The sequence below is a fragment of the Saccoglossus kowalevskii genome, chromosome 17 (genome assembly GCF_978046115.1).
Source record: "Saccoglossus kowalevskii chromosome 17, keSacKowa6.1, whole genome shotgun sequence".
Classification (NCBI taxonomy): Eukaryota; Metazoa; Hemichordata; class Enteropneusta; family Harrimaniidae; genus Saccoglossus; species Saccoglossus kowalevskii.
In genome coordinates, this window is record NC_140657.1 from 14,011,936 (window position 1) to 14,031,913 (window position 19,978).

Sequence of the window (19,978 nt, forward strand, 5' to 3'; positions counted from 1 at the left end):
TTTGGAAATATGAAAACAGGACACACCCATGTTTCATGTGAACATAACGCCCATACCCAGTACGTGTCAAGATGGTGTTATGAGATTCTGTTACACTACAATATTATATGTCGCTGTCCATACTTGGCTATTCTATGACATCACTGAGCTTGACGTTTGAGTTCCGATGACTGTCCTCAGTGTGAGATGTCCTTCTACTTGTGGTAGTGATCACATGTTTACTCAACATTAAACAAATGTATAGCAACCTATATATTGAATAGTTATTTTAAAGAACTGCTGTTCTCTTATTCTGGAGTTGCTTTAAAATTTCTGGCAAACGTTTCAGCGACTATCAGTGGGAGTACCAGGGTAGCATCAGCATAAATCTTTGAAATGAATAAAGATAACATGCAGGTAACATTAGAAATGCATAGATTTATGTAATACCAATGACAAAAAAGACAGGCAGGTATTTAAAATGTATATCCAAATTCTTCAAACATTTTTCATTTTAGCTAGAAGCATTTATACATTGTTTCTGCTATTTTCAAGTTTCAAGCTATTTTAGTTGTCCAGGATTACATGTACTTCAAAGTTGAGTTTGTTCTGTTTTTTTTCAAATTTATCTATTTTCACTGGCACCGTTCCACAGCAGCTCGCCCAGAGCCCATAGAAATACATGGTAGAGTGGTGCGAGTCTTAGCAACGTGGAACGTCTTGTGACGTAGATCCGTCACCCGAGGGTACAAACTCACTGTAGTAACTCATACTTTAATCAACAAAATGTTACCTTGACAGGCGTTGCTGTTTTCTTTATCTTCCCCCATGATATGGCCTCATCCGGTCGAGCACCGGAATCAGATCCATCAAACTCACTGGCGGTGTTGATGTACACGGCGTAGTCAGCTCCATTGCGCTGTCAGGAATAGATTAAACATTAAACACTATAGAATTCTAATGAGCATAGTCGTCAGGACGAAGCCTTACAACTCCAAGATGGCGATAACCTTACACCGTAAATAGGCAGTCAAAACCAACGTGCACGTTACATTATTTAATTTTTCTAGCCAGCGGTGTGATGTGTGTTACAGTGTTCAATCACCGTAAACCATGTGTTATTTGTTTGGTCCCACAATTTGTCTTCCATGTGCTTGCCGATCACCGAACAGCATGTCACCGGTACATAGTGTTTACACACTTTTTTTTTTACCGTACCATTTTTACCATTTAAATTATTTTTTTTATATGTCATGCAGTGAACATCGACCATTGGGATTCGCGCTGTTCGACCCACCAACCAATAGGAATCGTGCTCTTCGCAGAGTGACACTGCGATCACGTCACAGAGTGCAATAATCGACATTCAGCGAGTTGCACAATCGCGTCGCAGAGTTAGTTTTTAGACCCCAATACATACATGATGAGCCTTTGCATTCTTAGCGTGTGTTGTTATCATCGTTTGGGACTCAATTCCCACGTGTGCGCAGGTGTCGACCCTCCCGCTTTAACTAAGCAAGCTACATGTAAATAATTGTCTTCAGGCATATTTTGTGGTATTCAGGTAACAATCTTATACTGTAAATGTATTAATTTTTCACTGGGTTTTAATTCCGCTATTTACGCTAATAAATAAAATTCGCTAAATTAAATCCATTTGAACACTTAAAAAAACAGTAGAATATAAAAAAGGCTTGAAAATCAAAATAGTGGAATTAAAATGCTAGTAAAAATAGATGGTTTTACAGCATACCGGTACTTACCATTAGATTAGCGTTACATATGTGGTGTTTCATAAGTCCACCTCCCACTATTATCATCCCAGTGTTGATTGCATACACAGCTTGACTGTTCATTCTACGAATATCTGGAACATAAACAACAACAACAACAACAACAACAACAACAATATTCAGTGTTGATTTAAAGTGCATATTTGTTACCGTCCAAATTTTAGTGCAAAATTTTTCTAATATCAAATTTTCAATTGTACATACATACCTTCCACAATATCCAAAACTAATCCAGGATTTTTATAGGAATGAAAATAAATCATGTCACCAATAGAACCATCAGTCAATGCTGGACTGAAAACTGGGATATTATTCTGAAAAAATATTTCATAGTTATGTCAAATTTGTAATTTAAATATGAGCCACTCACAGGTAACCATGACAACAAATAACGTGTGGAACATTGGGAGCATTCAAAATATCAGAAATAGAAAAGTTTAGTGGTTTCTATGATACGGTCTGTGCATCACATTTTTCAAGTGTGGATTGAGTTCACCATTGACAGACATGTACTCTCAATGCTATCAGTCAGATGACATTTTACTCTCAATTTTTAGATGAGTGGTGTTTACAGATAAGGTATGTTATTCAGTTTTTCATTTTCACCAGACAGAAGATTATATAAAAATATATGAAAAAGACAGACTGCCCTGGAGTACATTGTGTGAATGGTGTCGTATTGGTTCTTTTAGACTAGCAAAGTCTTGAATTCTTTTTTGTTAATTGTTCATTTAGTCCTTTTAGCGTCATTGCGAAAACTAACCCGACTGCTAAAGAAATCCCGACTGGACGCATCTGCGGGCATTTGACTGCTATTAATTATTCATGATGTCATTGATTATTCATTAGAGGGTGTGTGAAAGCAAACATGAACTTTTAAAGGTTGATTCGATTCGATCGCAGAGATGGATACTGTAACTTTCTAAGTGTGAAGGCGATACTTTCATCTATGTATACTGAAAACAATTTTAGTATTTTTGAGTTGGACATGTGATATTCAAATTAGCCTGTTGCCGAGATTGATTTGGTGCATTTGGTTGATGCTTGGTAATGCATATACACCCGCGTTTATTTGAGAGTCTGCTTACTCTACTGTTTTTTTCAAGCTCAAATACTCAGAATTTCTTACAATATACGTATGCACACTGAATTTTAACAAATTTATATTATGCCTTGCTTCAAATCAAATTAGAAATTAAAAATTCACTTCTCATATTTTCACATTTTGCAAAGGCAATATAAAATGGATGCCTCCAAATACAAAATCAACACGTTTGGTACCAAACTGAATCTGAAATGTTAACATCTCCACACAAAACATAATTATTATTATATACATGTGTCACCGTAACGACATAAATTACAGCGTATCGTAATTTTGTGGTATTTTACGGGATATTTTCATCCTACCATATTAGGAATTTCAAATACAAAATAATTTCGTGCGTAAGCATTCTCTAATAATAAAAACCAACATGGCTGCCACCAGGGTTTGACCGGACTCCACACAAAGAAGTTCACTGATTCTGTTCTAAACTTTTTAGATTTCGGCATTCCCATGATGTATCCTTGGAAGGAAAAGATGTATAATAATAAGGTTATTATGAGGATACCTCAAAGTATGCACTTAGACAGTTTGCCGTCGCATCGACCTCCGCTGCGTGTTGTTGGTTACTCCCATTGTACTGTATTTGTGCATACTTTTAGGTATCCTCGTTATAACCTCATATTATACATATGTCATCCTACCAACATAGTAAAACATGAAATGATTCTTCAGAATTGCACTGGGTATCTTTGCATCATTTTTGGGAATGCAAATTCCAAATATGGAATTATGTAATAACCAACTGACACATACACATCGTAGCCTGCACAATGCACAATATATTATAATAATATTTTCACCAAGGTGACAAAGCAAAACAGCTACTGATGCCAAAAGCGATAATGAAATTAACAAATTATACAAATCATATCATGAATAAACAAGTCTCGTCTCAGTTTCACTCGCCTTATATGCCCAATAATAAATAGATTCTGGGTTGTCAATTTCTTTACCGAGCCTTGCAATCATTGTAGAAGGCGTCCATTTAATTCCCTGTAAGGAAAAATCAAATATATTAAGTAAGTTACTGACAGAACCATGAAAAACAACTCTTCCCTCCAATTTGTTTTTTCCGTAATTAGGTAATTAGGTATAGAAAACCCCTCTCTGAAAACTTGAATGAATTAACACATATAGTGTCTTCCCAGTTGTATACATGTGTCTGTCTTATACCTCTCACATGCCCAAATTTTGTCTCAATTAAAAATACTGCTATTTGAAAACTAAACTTATATCTCGTGCAAAATTTCACCAAAAGGAGCTGTAAAATAAACTTGACTGAATTGAGTCCTAAGCGACGATAAGGCCAGACTTTTATTATCCCTTGTTTCGCGAACCCGTTGAATGAACAGGAGCCGAAAATGAAATAAAAATAAAATTTTCTTTTGGCGTAACAGTAATTTCTCGCGCCCACCGACTTGTAAGTGCAAAAACTTGCTAAAAAAAAATTTATTTTTATCTTCATTTTTTTTTCGCCCGCCGCATAAAATAAACCCAAGTTGCATTTTCGTGGGAGTATCATGATCAAAGTACCGAAGTCTCACGCAGATGAGAACAAGGTTATACATGGAATAAAATTGTATTTCATTTCTTCTTTCCGATCAATGATCTCACTTACAATTCTTTGAGAATCACACAAATCTAATGGGAAAAATAATATTTTTGTTTTTTTTACGCCCTCCTAAAAAAATTGCCTTGTAAAAACTCGGGAAACAAGGAATAAAAAAAGTCTGGCCTAACAACGCCTAGTAAAAACACTGCTCATGGGTAGATGCTTGTTTGTTAAGCAACGACACGCTTCATTGTCGCTTTAACTTTACACATGTAAAATTATTTCTGAACACGTTAAAATCACTCCCATACACTGCCTCATTGCTTTAAGCTATTTTCAACTCTCCAGCCATTTTCAAAAGGCAAACACAGAGACTGATTTTTGACAGATATCTCCATATACAGGAAAATGATACATGCATCGTACTTCATAAAACATTTGCAATCAATAAGCAAAAACACATACATTCTGCTACTAGTATTACATTCATGTACGCATACATTCTGCTACTAGTATTACATTCAAGTACACATACATTCTGCAACTAGTATTACATTCAAGTACACATACATTCTGCTACTAGTATTACATTCATGTACACGTACATTCTGCTACTTGTATTACATTCATGTACACGTACATTCTGCTACTTGTATTACATTCTTGTACACATACATTCTGCTACTTGTATTACATTCTTGTACACATTTATTCTGCTACTTGTATTACATTCTTGTACACATACATTCTGCTACTTGTATTACATTCTTGTACACATACATTCTGCTACTAGTATTACATTCATGTACACATACATTCTGCTACTAGTATTACATTCATGTACACGTACATTTTGCTACTTGTATTACATTCATGTACACGTACATTCTGCTACTTGTATTACATTCTTGTACACATACATTCTGCTACTAGTATTACATTCTTGTACACATACATTCTGCTACTTGTATTACATTCTTGTACACGTACATTCTGCTACTTGTATTTATACATTCTTGTACACATACATTCTGCTACTTGTATTACATTCTTGTACACATACATTCTGCTACTAGTATTACATTCAAGTACACATACATTCTGCTACTAGTATTACATTCTTGTACACATACATTCTGCTACTTGTATTACATTCTTGTACACGTACATTCTGCTACTTGTATTACATTCTTGTACACATACATTCTGCTACTTGTATTACATTCTTGTACACATACATTCTGCTACTAGTATTACATTCATGTACACATACATTCTGCTACAAGTATTACATTCATGTACGCATACATTCTGCTACTAGTATTACATTCATGTACACATACATTCTGCTACTAGTATTACATTCTTGTACATATACATTCTGCTACTTGTATTACATTTATGTATGCATGTGTATTTAATGTTGTAAGTCTCCCATTTCTTTAGTTGTATACCTTGAGAACCACCGTATTGGAGGCAAGTCTCATTACTGTTTGGTGTTAATATTTATTTAAAACAACAACTGTTGGGCAAAAGAACCCACAGTGCCTCTCATGTTATTCAACTGATGTGTGAGTGAACAGCACACAGGGGACCCTGTGACAACAAAGCTCTGACCGTTAAACATAAGGTGTCACACCACAGAGAGCATTGTAGTTGTAGATGCACTCTGAGTGGGATATTTTGAATGTGGTGATTAGAACAAAACAAAATATATTCATGAGCATAATGTTACGCAAATGAGCCACTTAATATACATGGATATGCATACAAAATTGTTATTCCAATAAAGCAGGGATTGCATCTGCTAAGAAATTGGCATCCTGCCCCGAGAGGTAAATATTTGTTGCAAATAAACACAGAAGTTCTCACCTGTGTTTTTTGTTCTAACAACATTTGATCCAAAATGGGAAGTATCCAGTTTTCAAATTTACAGTAGTTATCATTTGGTACAAGAAGATTGCCAATTCTATTAATCCCCTTTTCACGCAGCATTCTTCCAGACAGCTGAAAATCACCAACATATGTGGGTCCTAAACACTTGATAAGATCTTCTTCAATACCACCTGCTGTTGTCACCACACAGTCTACCTGCAATTAACAATTATTTCATAAAGTCTGATATCCTTTCTGGCACTTAAAGTTTTGTAACTGTGCAGTCTCATTTGAACCAATTCACATATTACCTAAAAATATCTTAATGATGTGGCCAATCAGAATGCATCTTATCAAACTAAAGTACGGTAACATTGTAAGATGCACTATGATTAGTGACAAATACAAGATGTGAATACTCAAGACGTCTGAGTGCCAGTACCTTGGGTTGCTCCAGTTTGTTGACTCATTCCTTCATCTGGGAAGTCTTGTATTTTTCGATGAACTTGTCTCAGATAACCCTAACTCTAACCCTAACCCCACATTCTTCCAATTTAAAATATGCGCCATCTGTCGGGAAAAATCACCTTTCTTTTTTCAAAGCATTATCAAAATTGCATTGTTTCATGAACTTGATATAAACATACTCCCAACAAACCTAAGCTTGTGTCAACCCTAAAGATTATTTGACCTTGATAAAGTATACAGATCTAAATAAAAGCACCTCTGAAATATCTTTAAAATAGTTGAATGTTGAATTGCCAAAGAGCGTACACTGGAATATACATTCACTGAATAGGATCTACCAAGGTGAAGTGGTGAGCCAATAGCTTCAGCAAAGCGCGGTAGTCGTCGCGCTGCACATGTGCAACATTTGTGTTGATAAAAATTGATGTTCCCACAATTCATTGCACTTTTCTAATGGAAATCACAAGTACAAGGTTTGACCTGGGCGTGACTTGCTTTAATTACCTCCGATGACTCCTTCAATATGTTCCAATCAACTAATAGAATACCTAATTAAGGCTTGGTAACGTCTCAGTTTTAGCTTGTTGAACTGTGCAATAGTCAAAGTCGCCATCTTTGTTGATATGAGAACCATATCTCGCGCATGCATGGCGCGACGACTACCGCCCTTTAACTTGACAGAGGAAGATGCTATTTGCCACAACAGTTTTCATTTTCAGATTAATTGAAATCCTATCCAATAATACTCACCATATTGTGCTGTACAAGGTACCTTATTGTTTCTCGAACACCACATGAAACCAAATTTGAAGTGTATCCTAAGAATATTGTACAGTTAGTTTTCTTTCTATTACATGGATTCAACGACTTGTACGTATCAGCTTGTTCCTGGTCTTCGATTGGTTCAGACTTCTTTCGTAACTGAAATGACAACCATTTTTTTCTAATTTTTTGGGGTTAACAATGAGCACGTTTAAAGCCGTATTGTTATTGCACATTCACAGCATATTCCATATCAGTTCACAAATTTGGCAGAGAAACATTTAAGTTTTATTGTCAATTTTGCATGGTTATGGTTGAAATTAGCAGATTTTATTCATCAACAAATATAACAAAATCAAAACCCTGTAAATTATTAAAGCGTGGGAGTCGTCACCTGCGCATGCGTCAGATAACCATAGTGTGTCGTTGTTTACAAACAAGCATCTACCCATGAGTCCTTGCGTTTTTAGCGTGTGTTGTTATCATTGCTCGGGACTCAATTCCTGTGTGTGTGCAAGTGACCACCCTCCTGCTTTAATGTATTCCTATCTAAGCCAAATATACATTGCTAACGATAATGATATATGAATTGCATCGAACGACAAATACCATGGCTACACAAAACTACTTCCTAGTGTGAAATAAATTCTAATTATATTAGCTACTACAGGTTTCTCACCATTTTATTGATTTCTTCGACTGCCAATCCAAAGTTTGTCGCTTGAAAACCTGAAGTTTTATAACTTTCCAACAAAGCATGGAAGTCAATGCCTTTATTGAAGTCATAACCTTTCACCTTTACTGAATCTGATGGCATTTCGTCGCTTTTCACCAAGACGGCGTCAGTGGCTGTGGATGGTGCCGCTGCCATGCTTCGATCTGCAGCTGGTAAAACTTATCGCTATAAAACAGAAACAGGAAAGATAAAAATTAATAACATAATCAAAGAAAGCTTAGAAAGAACTCCCATGTGCTGAGAGTATTGGAGACACATTAAATATAATTCGAAATTACTTAGCTGAAAACTAATTATGCAAATCAGAAAATTAATATGAACAGATTTGAGTGTAAAACTAATGAGGTCTGCGCAATGTAACAGAAAATCTATGTTTCCAAGTTTAATTGAAATGTGATTAGAACCAAAAAATTATGAATTATTATGCTTATTAGGGAATTAATATGAACAGATTTTTACCCCAAACTAATTAGGTTTGTACATTGTCCTAGAGCATCTTTTTACTAAGTTTCATTGAAATGGAATAATTAGTACTTTAGATATCAGTGCGAAAGCTTAAAATTGGTTAATTATGCAAATTAGGTAATTAATATGTACAGATTTTTACCCACAATTATTCAGGTCTGTCTATTGTCCTACAGCATCCATGTACATTCCTTGATGTGTGATGTATAGTACCTGAGATATCAGTGTGAAAGTTGGTTAATTATGCAAATTAGGTAATTAATATGCACAAATATTTACCGGAAACTAATTGGGTCTGCATAATTCTGGATTCATTGAAATGTGATGATTAGTACTTTAGATATCAGTGGAAAAGCTGAAAATTAATTATGCAAATTAGGTAATTAATATGCACAATTATTTACCCTAAAACTAATCAGGTCTCTGCATAGTCCTAAAGGATCTATGTACCAAGTTTCATTGAAATGCGATGATTAGTACTTGAGATACCCATGGAAAAGCTGAAAATTAATTAATTATGCAAATTAGGTAATTAATATGTACTGATATTACCATAAAAACTATCAGGTCTGTGCAGTGTCATATGACATCTATGTACCAAGTTTCATTGAAATGTAATGCTCACTACTTATATCAAATGCTGAAAATTAATTAATTATGCAAATTAGGTAATTAATATGTACTGATATTACCATAAAAACTATCAGGTCTGTGCAGTGTCATATGACATCTACGTACCAAGTTTCATTGAAATGTGATGATTAGTACTTATATCAAATGCTGAAAATTAATTAATTATGCAAATTAGGTAATTAATATGTACTGATATTACCATAAAAACTATCAGGTTTGTGCAGTGTCATATGACATCTATGTACCAAGTTTCATTGAAATGTGATGATTAGTACTGATACCAAATGCTGAAAATTAATTAATTATGCAAATTAGGTAATTAATATGTACTGATATTACCATAAAAACTATCAGGTCTGTGCAGTGTCATATGACATCTATGTACCAAGTTTCATTGAAATGTGATGATTAGTACTGATACCAAATGCTGAAAATTAATTAATTATGCAAATTAGGTAATTAATATGTACTGATATTACCATAAAAACTATCAGGTCTGTGCAGTGTCATATGACATCTATGTACCAAGTTTCATTGAAATGTGATGATTAGTACTTGAGATATCAGTGGAAAAAACGAAAATTGACTAATCATTATGCAAATTAGGTAATTAATATCCACGGATTATTACCAAAAACTAATCAAATCTGCGCATTAGTTCAGAGCATCTATGTACCAAGTTTCATCAAAATCCAATGAGTGGTTGTTCATATATCAGTGGAACAATCATGGAACAGCTAAAAATCAGCTAATTATCATGCAAATTAGGTAATTAATATGCACGGATTTTTACCAAAAACTAATCAAAACCTAGCATTAGTTCAGAGCATCTATGTACCAAGTTTCATCAAAATCCAATGAGTGGTTGTTCATATATCAGTGGAACAATCATGGAACAGCTAAAAATCAGCTAATTATCATGCAAATTAGGTAATTAATATGCACGGATTTTTACCAAAAACTAATCAAATCTGCGCATATGTTCAGAGCACCTATGTACCAAGTTTCATCAAAATCCAATGAGTGGTTGTTTAGATATCAGTGGAACAGTCATAGAACAGCTAAAAATTAGCTAATTATCATGCAAATTAGGTAATTAACGAGCATGGATTTTTACCAAAACCTAATCAAATCTGCGCATTGGCCCAGAGCATCTATGCACCAAGTTTCATCAAAAACCGATGTATGGTTCTTGAGATAGCAGTGGAACAGTCGGACACACATACACACACACACAGACACACTAACTGCAAAGACTCCCATTATGTGCTTCGCAAATGGGAGTCAAAAAGTTAGATAAATGTTTGTAGTAGTAAAGGCATTAGTGTAGATTTATTTTAATACGTTTGTGCACCTAAAAAGCAATTCCATTTAAATATAGGATTCATTGTTTGTTTACATGAAACAAAAACATGTACTGCACGTTGACCACTGCCTTTTCATATGAGATCGCCAGGTCCTGGTAGCAGGATGAGAAGATAAAGCCAAATTCATATAACCTGACCTACCCTAATTATTACTGCCTCACCCAACATTTTTTTGCCTGACATTATTTGCAAAGACTTAAAACTAGGTAGCATAAAAACTTTCAAACAGGATTTATAACACTCACATCAGCAAAAACAGTCCTTGTAAGCAAAAAAAAAATATAGTATATATAAAAATTAAAAAAAATCTTACCTACAATGTACTACCTACCATAAAATTTTTTTAATTTGACCTTACTGATATTTTAGAGCCAATGGCAAATATACCGGTATTGTACGACCTTAGTGTAACTTAACCTTTTGAGCAGCAAATTTTTTCCCACTCCCATATAATTTCAAACCAAAATGTGACATTACTTCAAGCTTTAATAATAATAAATTTATTAGAAATTTATAAATTTATTAGAAATAACATTTCTATCAGTATATAGCAATAAAGTGTTAACAGAAGTCAGTTTAAAGCGCAGTGGTCGTCGCGCAGCGAGTGTTCGAATTCCATGTGAATAAATAATGTATTTTACACGCGTTGTATACGTCGCTATGAGTCCCATATCAAACAAGACGCGGCGCGCCGACTGCCACCCTTTAATCTCTTCTAATAGAAAAAAAGTGTTTTATAAATATTTGCTAATCTGTCTGACGATGTTGTCTTCAGTTGTACTCATTAGGTGAATAATGAGTTTACTCTTTTGTTTGTTTTTTTAATTTTTGGAAATTCAACACTTGAAAGAAATTTTTGCAATGTTTTTTATACTTTATTCATTTCATAAAGAAATGTTGTTCATTTTCAATCTTGTGTACAACTTTTACATGTTCTTATTTCTAGAGATGTTTTCGGTTGGGTATGTCACCCTTTCTCTATTTCTAATATATGGCTACTTATTCTAAACATGTCATTGTGTTTCTTTCTTTTAAATTGAGTATAGATAAATAACGCTCAAAAGTGTACAACTTCTTGAATTTGACAAACTAAGGTGCTATTTTTTTCATTTTTGATCTCCAGAATTTAATTTAATTCTTTTTAATATTGTGAGTCATAAATTCAAAATTAGAATCCATTAAAAAATTTGTATAATTTCAACTGCCTTTAACCCGTGATAAATTAAAATCAAGAGTTTCTTTAATTTCCACTAATATGAGGTTATTATGAGGATACTGCAAAGTATGCACAAAGACAGTACAGTGGGAGTATCGATGCGTACTGTCTGAGTGCATACTTTGAAGTATCCTCGTAATAACCTTATTATTATACATCTTTTCTTACCAAGGATACACTATGGAAATGCCAAAAATTCACAGAACAGATTTATCAAACTTCTTTGTGTCGGGTCCGGTCAAATCCTGGGGGGCAGGCAGCCATGTTTATTTTTATTATTAGAGGACGCTTACGTGCGTAATCGTTCAATAGTTAAATTCATGTTTCCTAATATGGTAGGATGAAAATACCCAGTGCAATACTGCAAAATTATGGCATGCTGTAACCTATGGCGTTACGGTAACAGATGCATAATAATAATGGGTATTTTCTGAGTTCTGATCTGCAAGATAGATTTAGTGATATTTGTTTACCCCTAATTGTTTACAGAATTTGATATGCAATTGTTCTTCTGGTGTTTTATCCTATTTCACAAAATTTTATGTTGTTTATTTTAAATTGTCAGTTAACAAGGTCTTTCATAGTAGCACTTCTATGGGATTGACGTACTAGCATGAATGGGTTCAATTATCAGTGTTCACTGATGACGTCATTTGACTGGCCCTCTAGAGGCGAAATGACGCCAGACAAAGCGGGCGTTTGTCGTCTACTTCACAGCCCATTTTATACCCGATATTTAGGGCATTTTGCAGCACATACAAGTTGTTTTTATCGCCGGAATTCATTCATAGATTTCAAATTTCATACGAAGTGACAAAAGCCAAACCTCTGCCATCCTTTCAAGTTAACTTTGGCATTTAAAGGTTTAATATTTAGCTAGCTTTATGCTGAAAACTGCCACATATCTAGGTAGCCATATTCGTCTCATAGGTGAATATTACAAAAAACAAGATGAAATTATTGATGACAATAATACTCACTCTAAATTTAGTGTTTTCCAAAGAAGGCAAACCACCTTGGAACTTAAAGTACGACCAGAGTCATTCACTTTAATAACAAAAAGACCAGGCACTTTTGGGGGTATATCTACAGATCCACTAACGCTGATAAATTTTCAAATATTTACCACTGTTATCAGAAGATTTGGGGGTAAGAATTTGTTGTGGGCGACAAGATAAATCAAAGAAAGCTTAGAAAGAACTCCTGTGTGCTGAGAGTATTAGAGACACAGTAAAAATTTATTCAAAATGACTTGTACTTGAGATATTGTTGGAAAAGCTGAAAACTAATTATGCCAATCAGAAAATTAAAATGAACAGAGTGTAAAACGAATAAGGTCTACTCAATGTAACAGACCATCTATGTACCAAGTTTCATTGAAATGTGATCAGAACCAAACAATTATGAATTATTATGCTAATTAGGGAATTTATATGAACAGATTTTAACCCAAAACTGATCATATTTGTACATTGTCCTAGAGCATCTATGTACAAAGTTTCATTGAAAGGTGATGATTAGTAGTCGAGATATCAGTGAAAAAGCTGAAAATTAAATAATTATGCAAATAAGTTAATTAATATGCACAATTATTTACCCCAAAACTAATCAGATCTCTGCATAGTCCTAGAGGATCTATGCACCAAGTTTCATTGAAATGTGATGATTAGTACTTGAGATATACGTGAAAATACGAAAATTAACTAATCATGCAAATTAGGTGATTAATATGCACAGATTTTCACCAAGTTTCATCAAAATCCAGTGAGTGGTTCTTTAGATATCAGTGGAACAGTCATGGAACAGCTAAAAATGAGCTAATTATCATGCAAATTAGGTAATTAATATGCATGGATTTCTACCAAAACCTAATCAAATCTGCGCATTGGCCCAGAGCATCTATGCACCAAGTTTCAGCAAAAACCGATGCGATGTATGGTTTTTGAGATATCAGTGGAACAGACGGACCCATACACACACACACTTGCTGCAGTTTAGCAGCTCTTATTGGCCGCTTAAGCTATTTTGATATAACGTTGCGGTCATAGAGCTGCAGATCGCGTCCATTGAGAACCGCACAGTTCGCCGCCCCGGGATCCCGGGGCGCACGCTATTTTTGATGTTATCGAACGATTTCAATGAAATTTAAAACGAATAAAAGTTATCCTTGCAAACACAAACATCTTAGGTATCTACTGACCAAAAATGAAGGACTATTTCTTCTTGAAAAGTATATATTTCAGTGTATAATTAGACCGAACGTAATTTAATCGATTGAACGACGGATTTCAAGATGACCTCTGTCATGTGACCTGATCACATGACAATGATGAAGCATGCGCAGTTGACATTTTAACTGAACATTGAGAATGGCAGGTTCTTGAATTCATTGTGGAGATGAGTTCCAGAAGAAAGTTAAAGGGTATCGCAGGCAATCCATTGCATCTAGACTTAAAACCTCAGAAACTGTTGGCAATGCATTAGTGAATGTTCTAAAGCTGAAACCCATTACCCCGTTGGCTTGTTGTCTCTTTCCGCATAATATTGAGGAGCATTGGTGGTAAAATGTACATCATACTTTTGCCATACCCTGTTGGTAATATGGCCAATGTGTGTATATTATTTAAAATACAAGTAGTACCTTCTACTTGTTGAGCTTTTAGGTCAAATTTAAAAATATCTTTCAGATTCTGGTCAAAAGACTCAACAATTTTGTCCTTTGTGAATTCCATGCTGTCTGCTCCTGTCACTTGTAACAAGTTACAAAATTATTTTTAGATTTTTCACAATATATAAATAAAACTGCTTGAAAAAAATATTTTTAATAATACATGTACTTTATTTGATTTTTTCAAAAAAAGATGAGTCACTTAATGGTGAAATGAAATTAAAATTATAAAAAGCCGTCTGCCGTTGTTTCATCACATAAAGCGCTGTCCAGACAGGCGCCGATGGCCGTCTGCTGTAGTCACGTGATTACACTCATCACTGAAAGAGCCAAGTCACGTGATAGAGGTCAGCTTCAAAATGGCGGCGTTCAATCAGAGGTTGCACTTCGGCACAGTTTTAACGTGAAATAGTCTAATTTACACGGACAAATTTGCTTATAGCTTGCTGTAATCAGTAACAGATATATTTGTGAGAACATATTTGTCTATTTTTTCCTGCAAGTCGAGGTAATTTTATTACAATCACAATTTTAATGATACATAACTGGCATAATTAAAAATCTGTGCATTTCTTTAGAGAAGGGAACTGCAGCTCTCTGGTCGCCCCGCAACGTATACCACGACCAAGAGAGCTGCATAAACTGCAGCAAACACACACACATACACATACAGACAGGGTAACTGCAAAGACTCCCATTGTGTGCTTCGCACACGGGAGTCAAAAATTAAAATGTCCACAATATAAATTAAGAAAGAATCGAAAATAAAAATAATGAAAAAATTGTCTGCTTTATGTGATGAACACCCCCCCCCCCCAAATTAACAGTTCGTTTCGGGTAACATGTACGATCTATTCGAATTCGTGTCCCTGTACTGTGAACATAGTCGTTCCGCCATATACACGTCCATGTATTGACACGATTAGATCTTCGGGCCCTTGTGCATATTCATATATATATATACATATTTCCGTCTTGAAAACTAGAGCCCTAGAACGAGGTTGTAATGATCGTGGATGCAAATTGCGCGTGACTTTGTGAGAGTTAGGGTCTCGGAATTATATTTGAGCGTACACTTGTTCAAAACGGTAGAATAGTAGCAATTACTGGCGAATAAAAACAGCGTCCGAAGTTCGGGCAAGATGTCCGACAATTAGGCATTGAAGTACAACGTCACGGTAATCGTTCTCTCGACCTCTCACCGTTAAAATACCGTGTTATTTCGAAAGAAGAGACGAGTTTTTGCGTGTTTGTCGTCTTCAAACTTGACTAAATACCGTACATCAGTCATGGGTTATATCACATCCACGACCTACCTTACTACGCCGATGCAAATCCAGTCACGTATTATGTATATTAACGTAAAATATCCGAAATATTGCACAACCAGCATGTAAGATAGGAAGCTACCATGGGAGCTGCCATTTTGGGTCACCGATTGCATTCTGGGATTACGAAAACTTTTTTCACTGTGTCCGTTATCGTCCTTTTCAATGTATGTTGAGTGATTAATAGAATAGAATAGATTGGATCCAATTTAATTTATTATGTATTTATTTGTATCTGTACATAAGGCCAATGGCCACAGTACGAAATAAAGATAACTTACTTAGGATAGAATAGAATTTTTGCATGGGGCCCGGGGGGGGGGGGGGGATCAGATCACCAGCCTAACATTTTTCGCACTCCTTGCCTTATTAAGGTAGAAGCCTACTCATAAATTAAAATACCCAGAAATTATTCGTTTTGCAATGAATTGTACTTCAAGGCAGTATAAGGATATTGACCTAAAAAAGATGGGGGTCACCAGCCTTTTTTTCGAGAAATTGATAGTTGTATTTTAGTGGAAAGTCGCCATTTTGACACTCTTATAACACTTTTACCACAGGTTCCTATGGCAGAGATATTATGTAATATCTCAAAATCTAGTCTGGTGACATAGGCTGAAAAAATCATAATTTGTTAATGATGGAGTACTTTTTGTTGTTCTAAATTATTTAAAAAATCTGGGTTTTAAAAAGTGTCAACTTGAAAAAATGCAATTTTTCTTTAACATTGTGTTCTATGGAATTGTTCTAAAAATAGCAATTTTTAAGAAATATTAGGACACGTTTCTCAAAAAGCATAACTGTAACACAAAATAATGCTATGTCATTGTACCATGAGATATTAGCTTCATGATTGTACATAATAAACCAATGAACATTGTCATGCGATTTGTGACCAATTTTGTCAAAAATTATGACTAGGCTTCTACCTTAAGGTAGATGCCTGCTCATGATTGAAAACCCAGATTTTATTCATTTTGCAATAAATTAAAAAAAAACAGGTCACCAGCCTGATTTTCGAGAAAATGGTAGTTGTCTTTAAAGGCGGATAGTTGTCATTTTTGGCAATATTATACCGTTTTGACTAAAAGTACCTATGACAAGGATAATATGTCATATATTAAATCGTACTAGGCTGGTGACATAGGCTGAAAAAATAATATAATATATTAATTTCAAGTCTGGGTATTAAAAAGTTCCGAAAAATTATACAATATATTAATACTGATAGGGTATTTTTTGTTGTCCTGAAATATTTCAAGTCTGGGGATTAAACAGTGCCGAAAAATGCAGATAGTGTGCTCTATATAATTGTTTTAAAATAGCAATTATTGAAAACAAATATTAGGACAAGTTTTCTCAAGAAACGTCACTGTAACCACGGTTACTTAAAAAAAAAATCTAACCGTGCCGTAACATACAAAGAATGCTAGCTTATTGTATTATACCATGGGACAACAGCTCCATTATTGTACAAAATAAACCAATGAACATTGTCATGCAATTTATGACCAATTTTCTCAAAATTATGAGTAGGCTTCTTTCTCCCAAACCCATATCGGTAGCTGTTTTGGCTAGTTCGGCAAATTTGGCTTTTTTCGCCTTGGATACGACAAATTCAAATAATTTAAGTTATTGAAGCAACAAGTTCACCTACATTCACGAGGATCGAAAACTGCGTGAATATCTATCCCGGGATTCTTTGCGTCGACGAATTTTCAGCTGCGCGTTTTGTGCGTCACAATACAACGCCGTGATAGAACAATGCTTTGTTTGCAAAGTTTATGCTTCCAAGATGAAGAAAGAAAAAAACTTTCTAAATCGCTGTCAAGATGGAGGCTACCGCTATAGGCTGTCCGCCGATCTGGCCATCGCTGATCATCATTTTGACTTTCGCTTTAATCGCCTGTCTGCAATCGTTACCGGCTTGTGTTAGACGCCAAAAACGGCGCGTACGCGTCCTCTACTGCGTCGTCAGGGTTCTGCTATACGTCTATCTCGGGTTCAAATATGTATGGTTGCCTGCACACCAAGGAATGGCCACCGTTGCATCGTGGGTCTTGGATATGCAGTCGAAAGATGGGGAAATAATGTTTTACGCCTGTTGCATGTTAGTATCAGAGATTCCGTTTGTTTGTCTAATCCTGGGACTTATGTACAAATACGCGATGTCATTCCGATTCAGGTCGCGACCCCAGTCACCTTCAAGTTTTCCCGTTCGCCGTGTGCCGAGCATTACAGATCTAGTGAAAAAAATTAGACTGTCGGTAAAAACGGAAGACAATTTAACCAGGGAATCCATGAAAATGTCGACGCCACAACATAGACACAGTACAATGAATACCATCAGTGTGATATCAAACCATGGAACACGACTGCGTCGGAATTCTACCATAATAATACCACATCATCATTACTATCTCCGTCGGTTCGGGTCCTGTCACGATTTGAGATCGGCCCACTCGTTATTATGGAAACCCTTTATAGTTCCGGACATTCCAAGAAAGGAGATGCCGCTACCGTTGCGTCGTATCATAGACTAGAACATGATTCAGTCGTTGCTGTTTTTTTGTAAGATTTAATTGAGGCTTCAGCCCCACGAAATGTATTAACAATTACCGTTCAATATTTTTTTGGCGATTCATTGCCAATAAATGTTCGGTTCACAACTTTGTTTCTTTATTATTTACTGTTCGAGAAGTAGTAGTACTGTTCCCGTATTGGCTGATAAAGGCTTTCTGTCGAGCCAAAGTTGAAACTGTACATTCCATGCATCACAATGATTGTGTAACATCGTATCGTAGGGTATTAAATGTTACATTTGTATTTATTTTGATGATGACGGGAGTTTTTTTAATTTTTTTTAGCGAGGTAGGTTTATAGATAGATGTACATTCCAAATTTGTAGCTTGTTCATGAATAAACCCTAACGTGAACTTTTCAAAAACAATCTCCAAATACAGATTACATCTTTAAATATGACAAACTAAATCATTCTTTTAGTAGTCTGACCCCCAAAACAATCCTATTTTAAGGTTCAAGTTTATGGTGCACGAGGAATCAGTCAAGTCTACGATTAAAGTCAGGCGTTCATTTCTATTTTTTTATGATCTACAGAAAAAAAAACGATATTATAAGATCTAAGGATTTTGTACAGTTCGTAAGACATCGTATCCAACAGAATCCCAAAGAAAATGTATATGCTCGGCCTTGTCGAAATATAATACGAAGTAACTACATTTAGAATCGCTCATGAAATAACGTACAGTTGCCTTGGGTTATCATAACAATGAAACAACGGCCTAGTTTCAGTGTTTTAATGTTTGAAGCGCGGTGGTCGTCGCGCAGCGCGTGTTCGAATTTCATGTAAATAAACGATGTATCTTACACGCGTTGTATACGTCTCTATGAGTCCCATATCGAACAGGACGCGGCACGACGACTGCCGCCCTTTAAGAATGCAACTTTAATAATATGTCATTTTTAGAATTTGACGTGACATACTAGTACAGTACGATGAGGTTGTTGCTAACCATATCATGATTTATATATATTTTGTTTAAATAGACGGTGATATGCCTCGTTTGGCAGCGATCCTATTTCGTGCGCGTTGAGGAAACCTATTTTTTAACCAATAGCCTCACAGAACGCAGCAATGGACAAATGGAAACAAAAACGTTTTCAATTAAAAGGAAACACACATTTTGAAAATTAGATTGGATACTATCAAAACTATCTGAGCTGAATACTAATTAGTTCTCTCAGTTCAGATACAATTATAATTATAATTCGCGTGGCTTCAAAGATCCAATTTATTCGTCAAAATCTAAACTCATCTAATCGGGGGGGGGGGGGGGTAAATTATGCTCAAATATATCATAATTTCCACACCTTGGTATTTACAAAATCTATCACAGTGCAATTTCTATAATCTATGTGTATATCCCGGATTTATAAACACATAAAACTGTCTTTTTGTTTCCATATTTTATTGTAAAATGTACATACGCGATACATAAAAAAGTTTG

General features: G+C 35.2%; 1 protein-coding gene across 1 annotated transcript; it reads right to left on the reverse strand.

The window, feature by feature from the left end:
* Positions 1 to 260: 260 nt before the first annotated feature.
* LOC100373608 (deoxyhypusine synthase-like) lies at positions 261 to 16,051 on the reverse strand. Its single transcript, XM_006812808.3, has 9 exons — positions 15,939 to 16,051; positions 8,217 to 8,438; positions 7,526 to 7,696; positions 6,305 to 6,523; positions 3,787 to 3,873; positions 1,981 to 2,086; positions 1,743 to 1,846; positions 773 to 898; positions 261 to 368 (listed from the first exon to the last, which is right to left on the reverse strand). The coding sequence occupies exons 2-9, from the start codon at positions 8,406 to 8,408 to the stop codon at positions 288 to 290; spliced, it is 1,086 nt and encodes a 361-aa protein (XP_006812871.1). The 5' UTR covers positions 8,409 to 8,438; positions 15,939 to 16,051; the 3' UTR covers positions 261 to 287.
* Between the last annotated feature and the right edge of the window lie 3,927 nt (positions 16,052 to 19,978).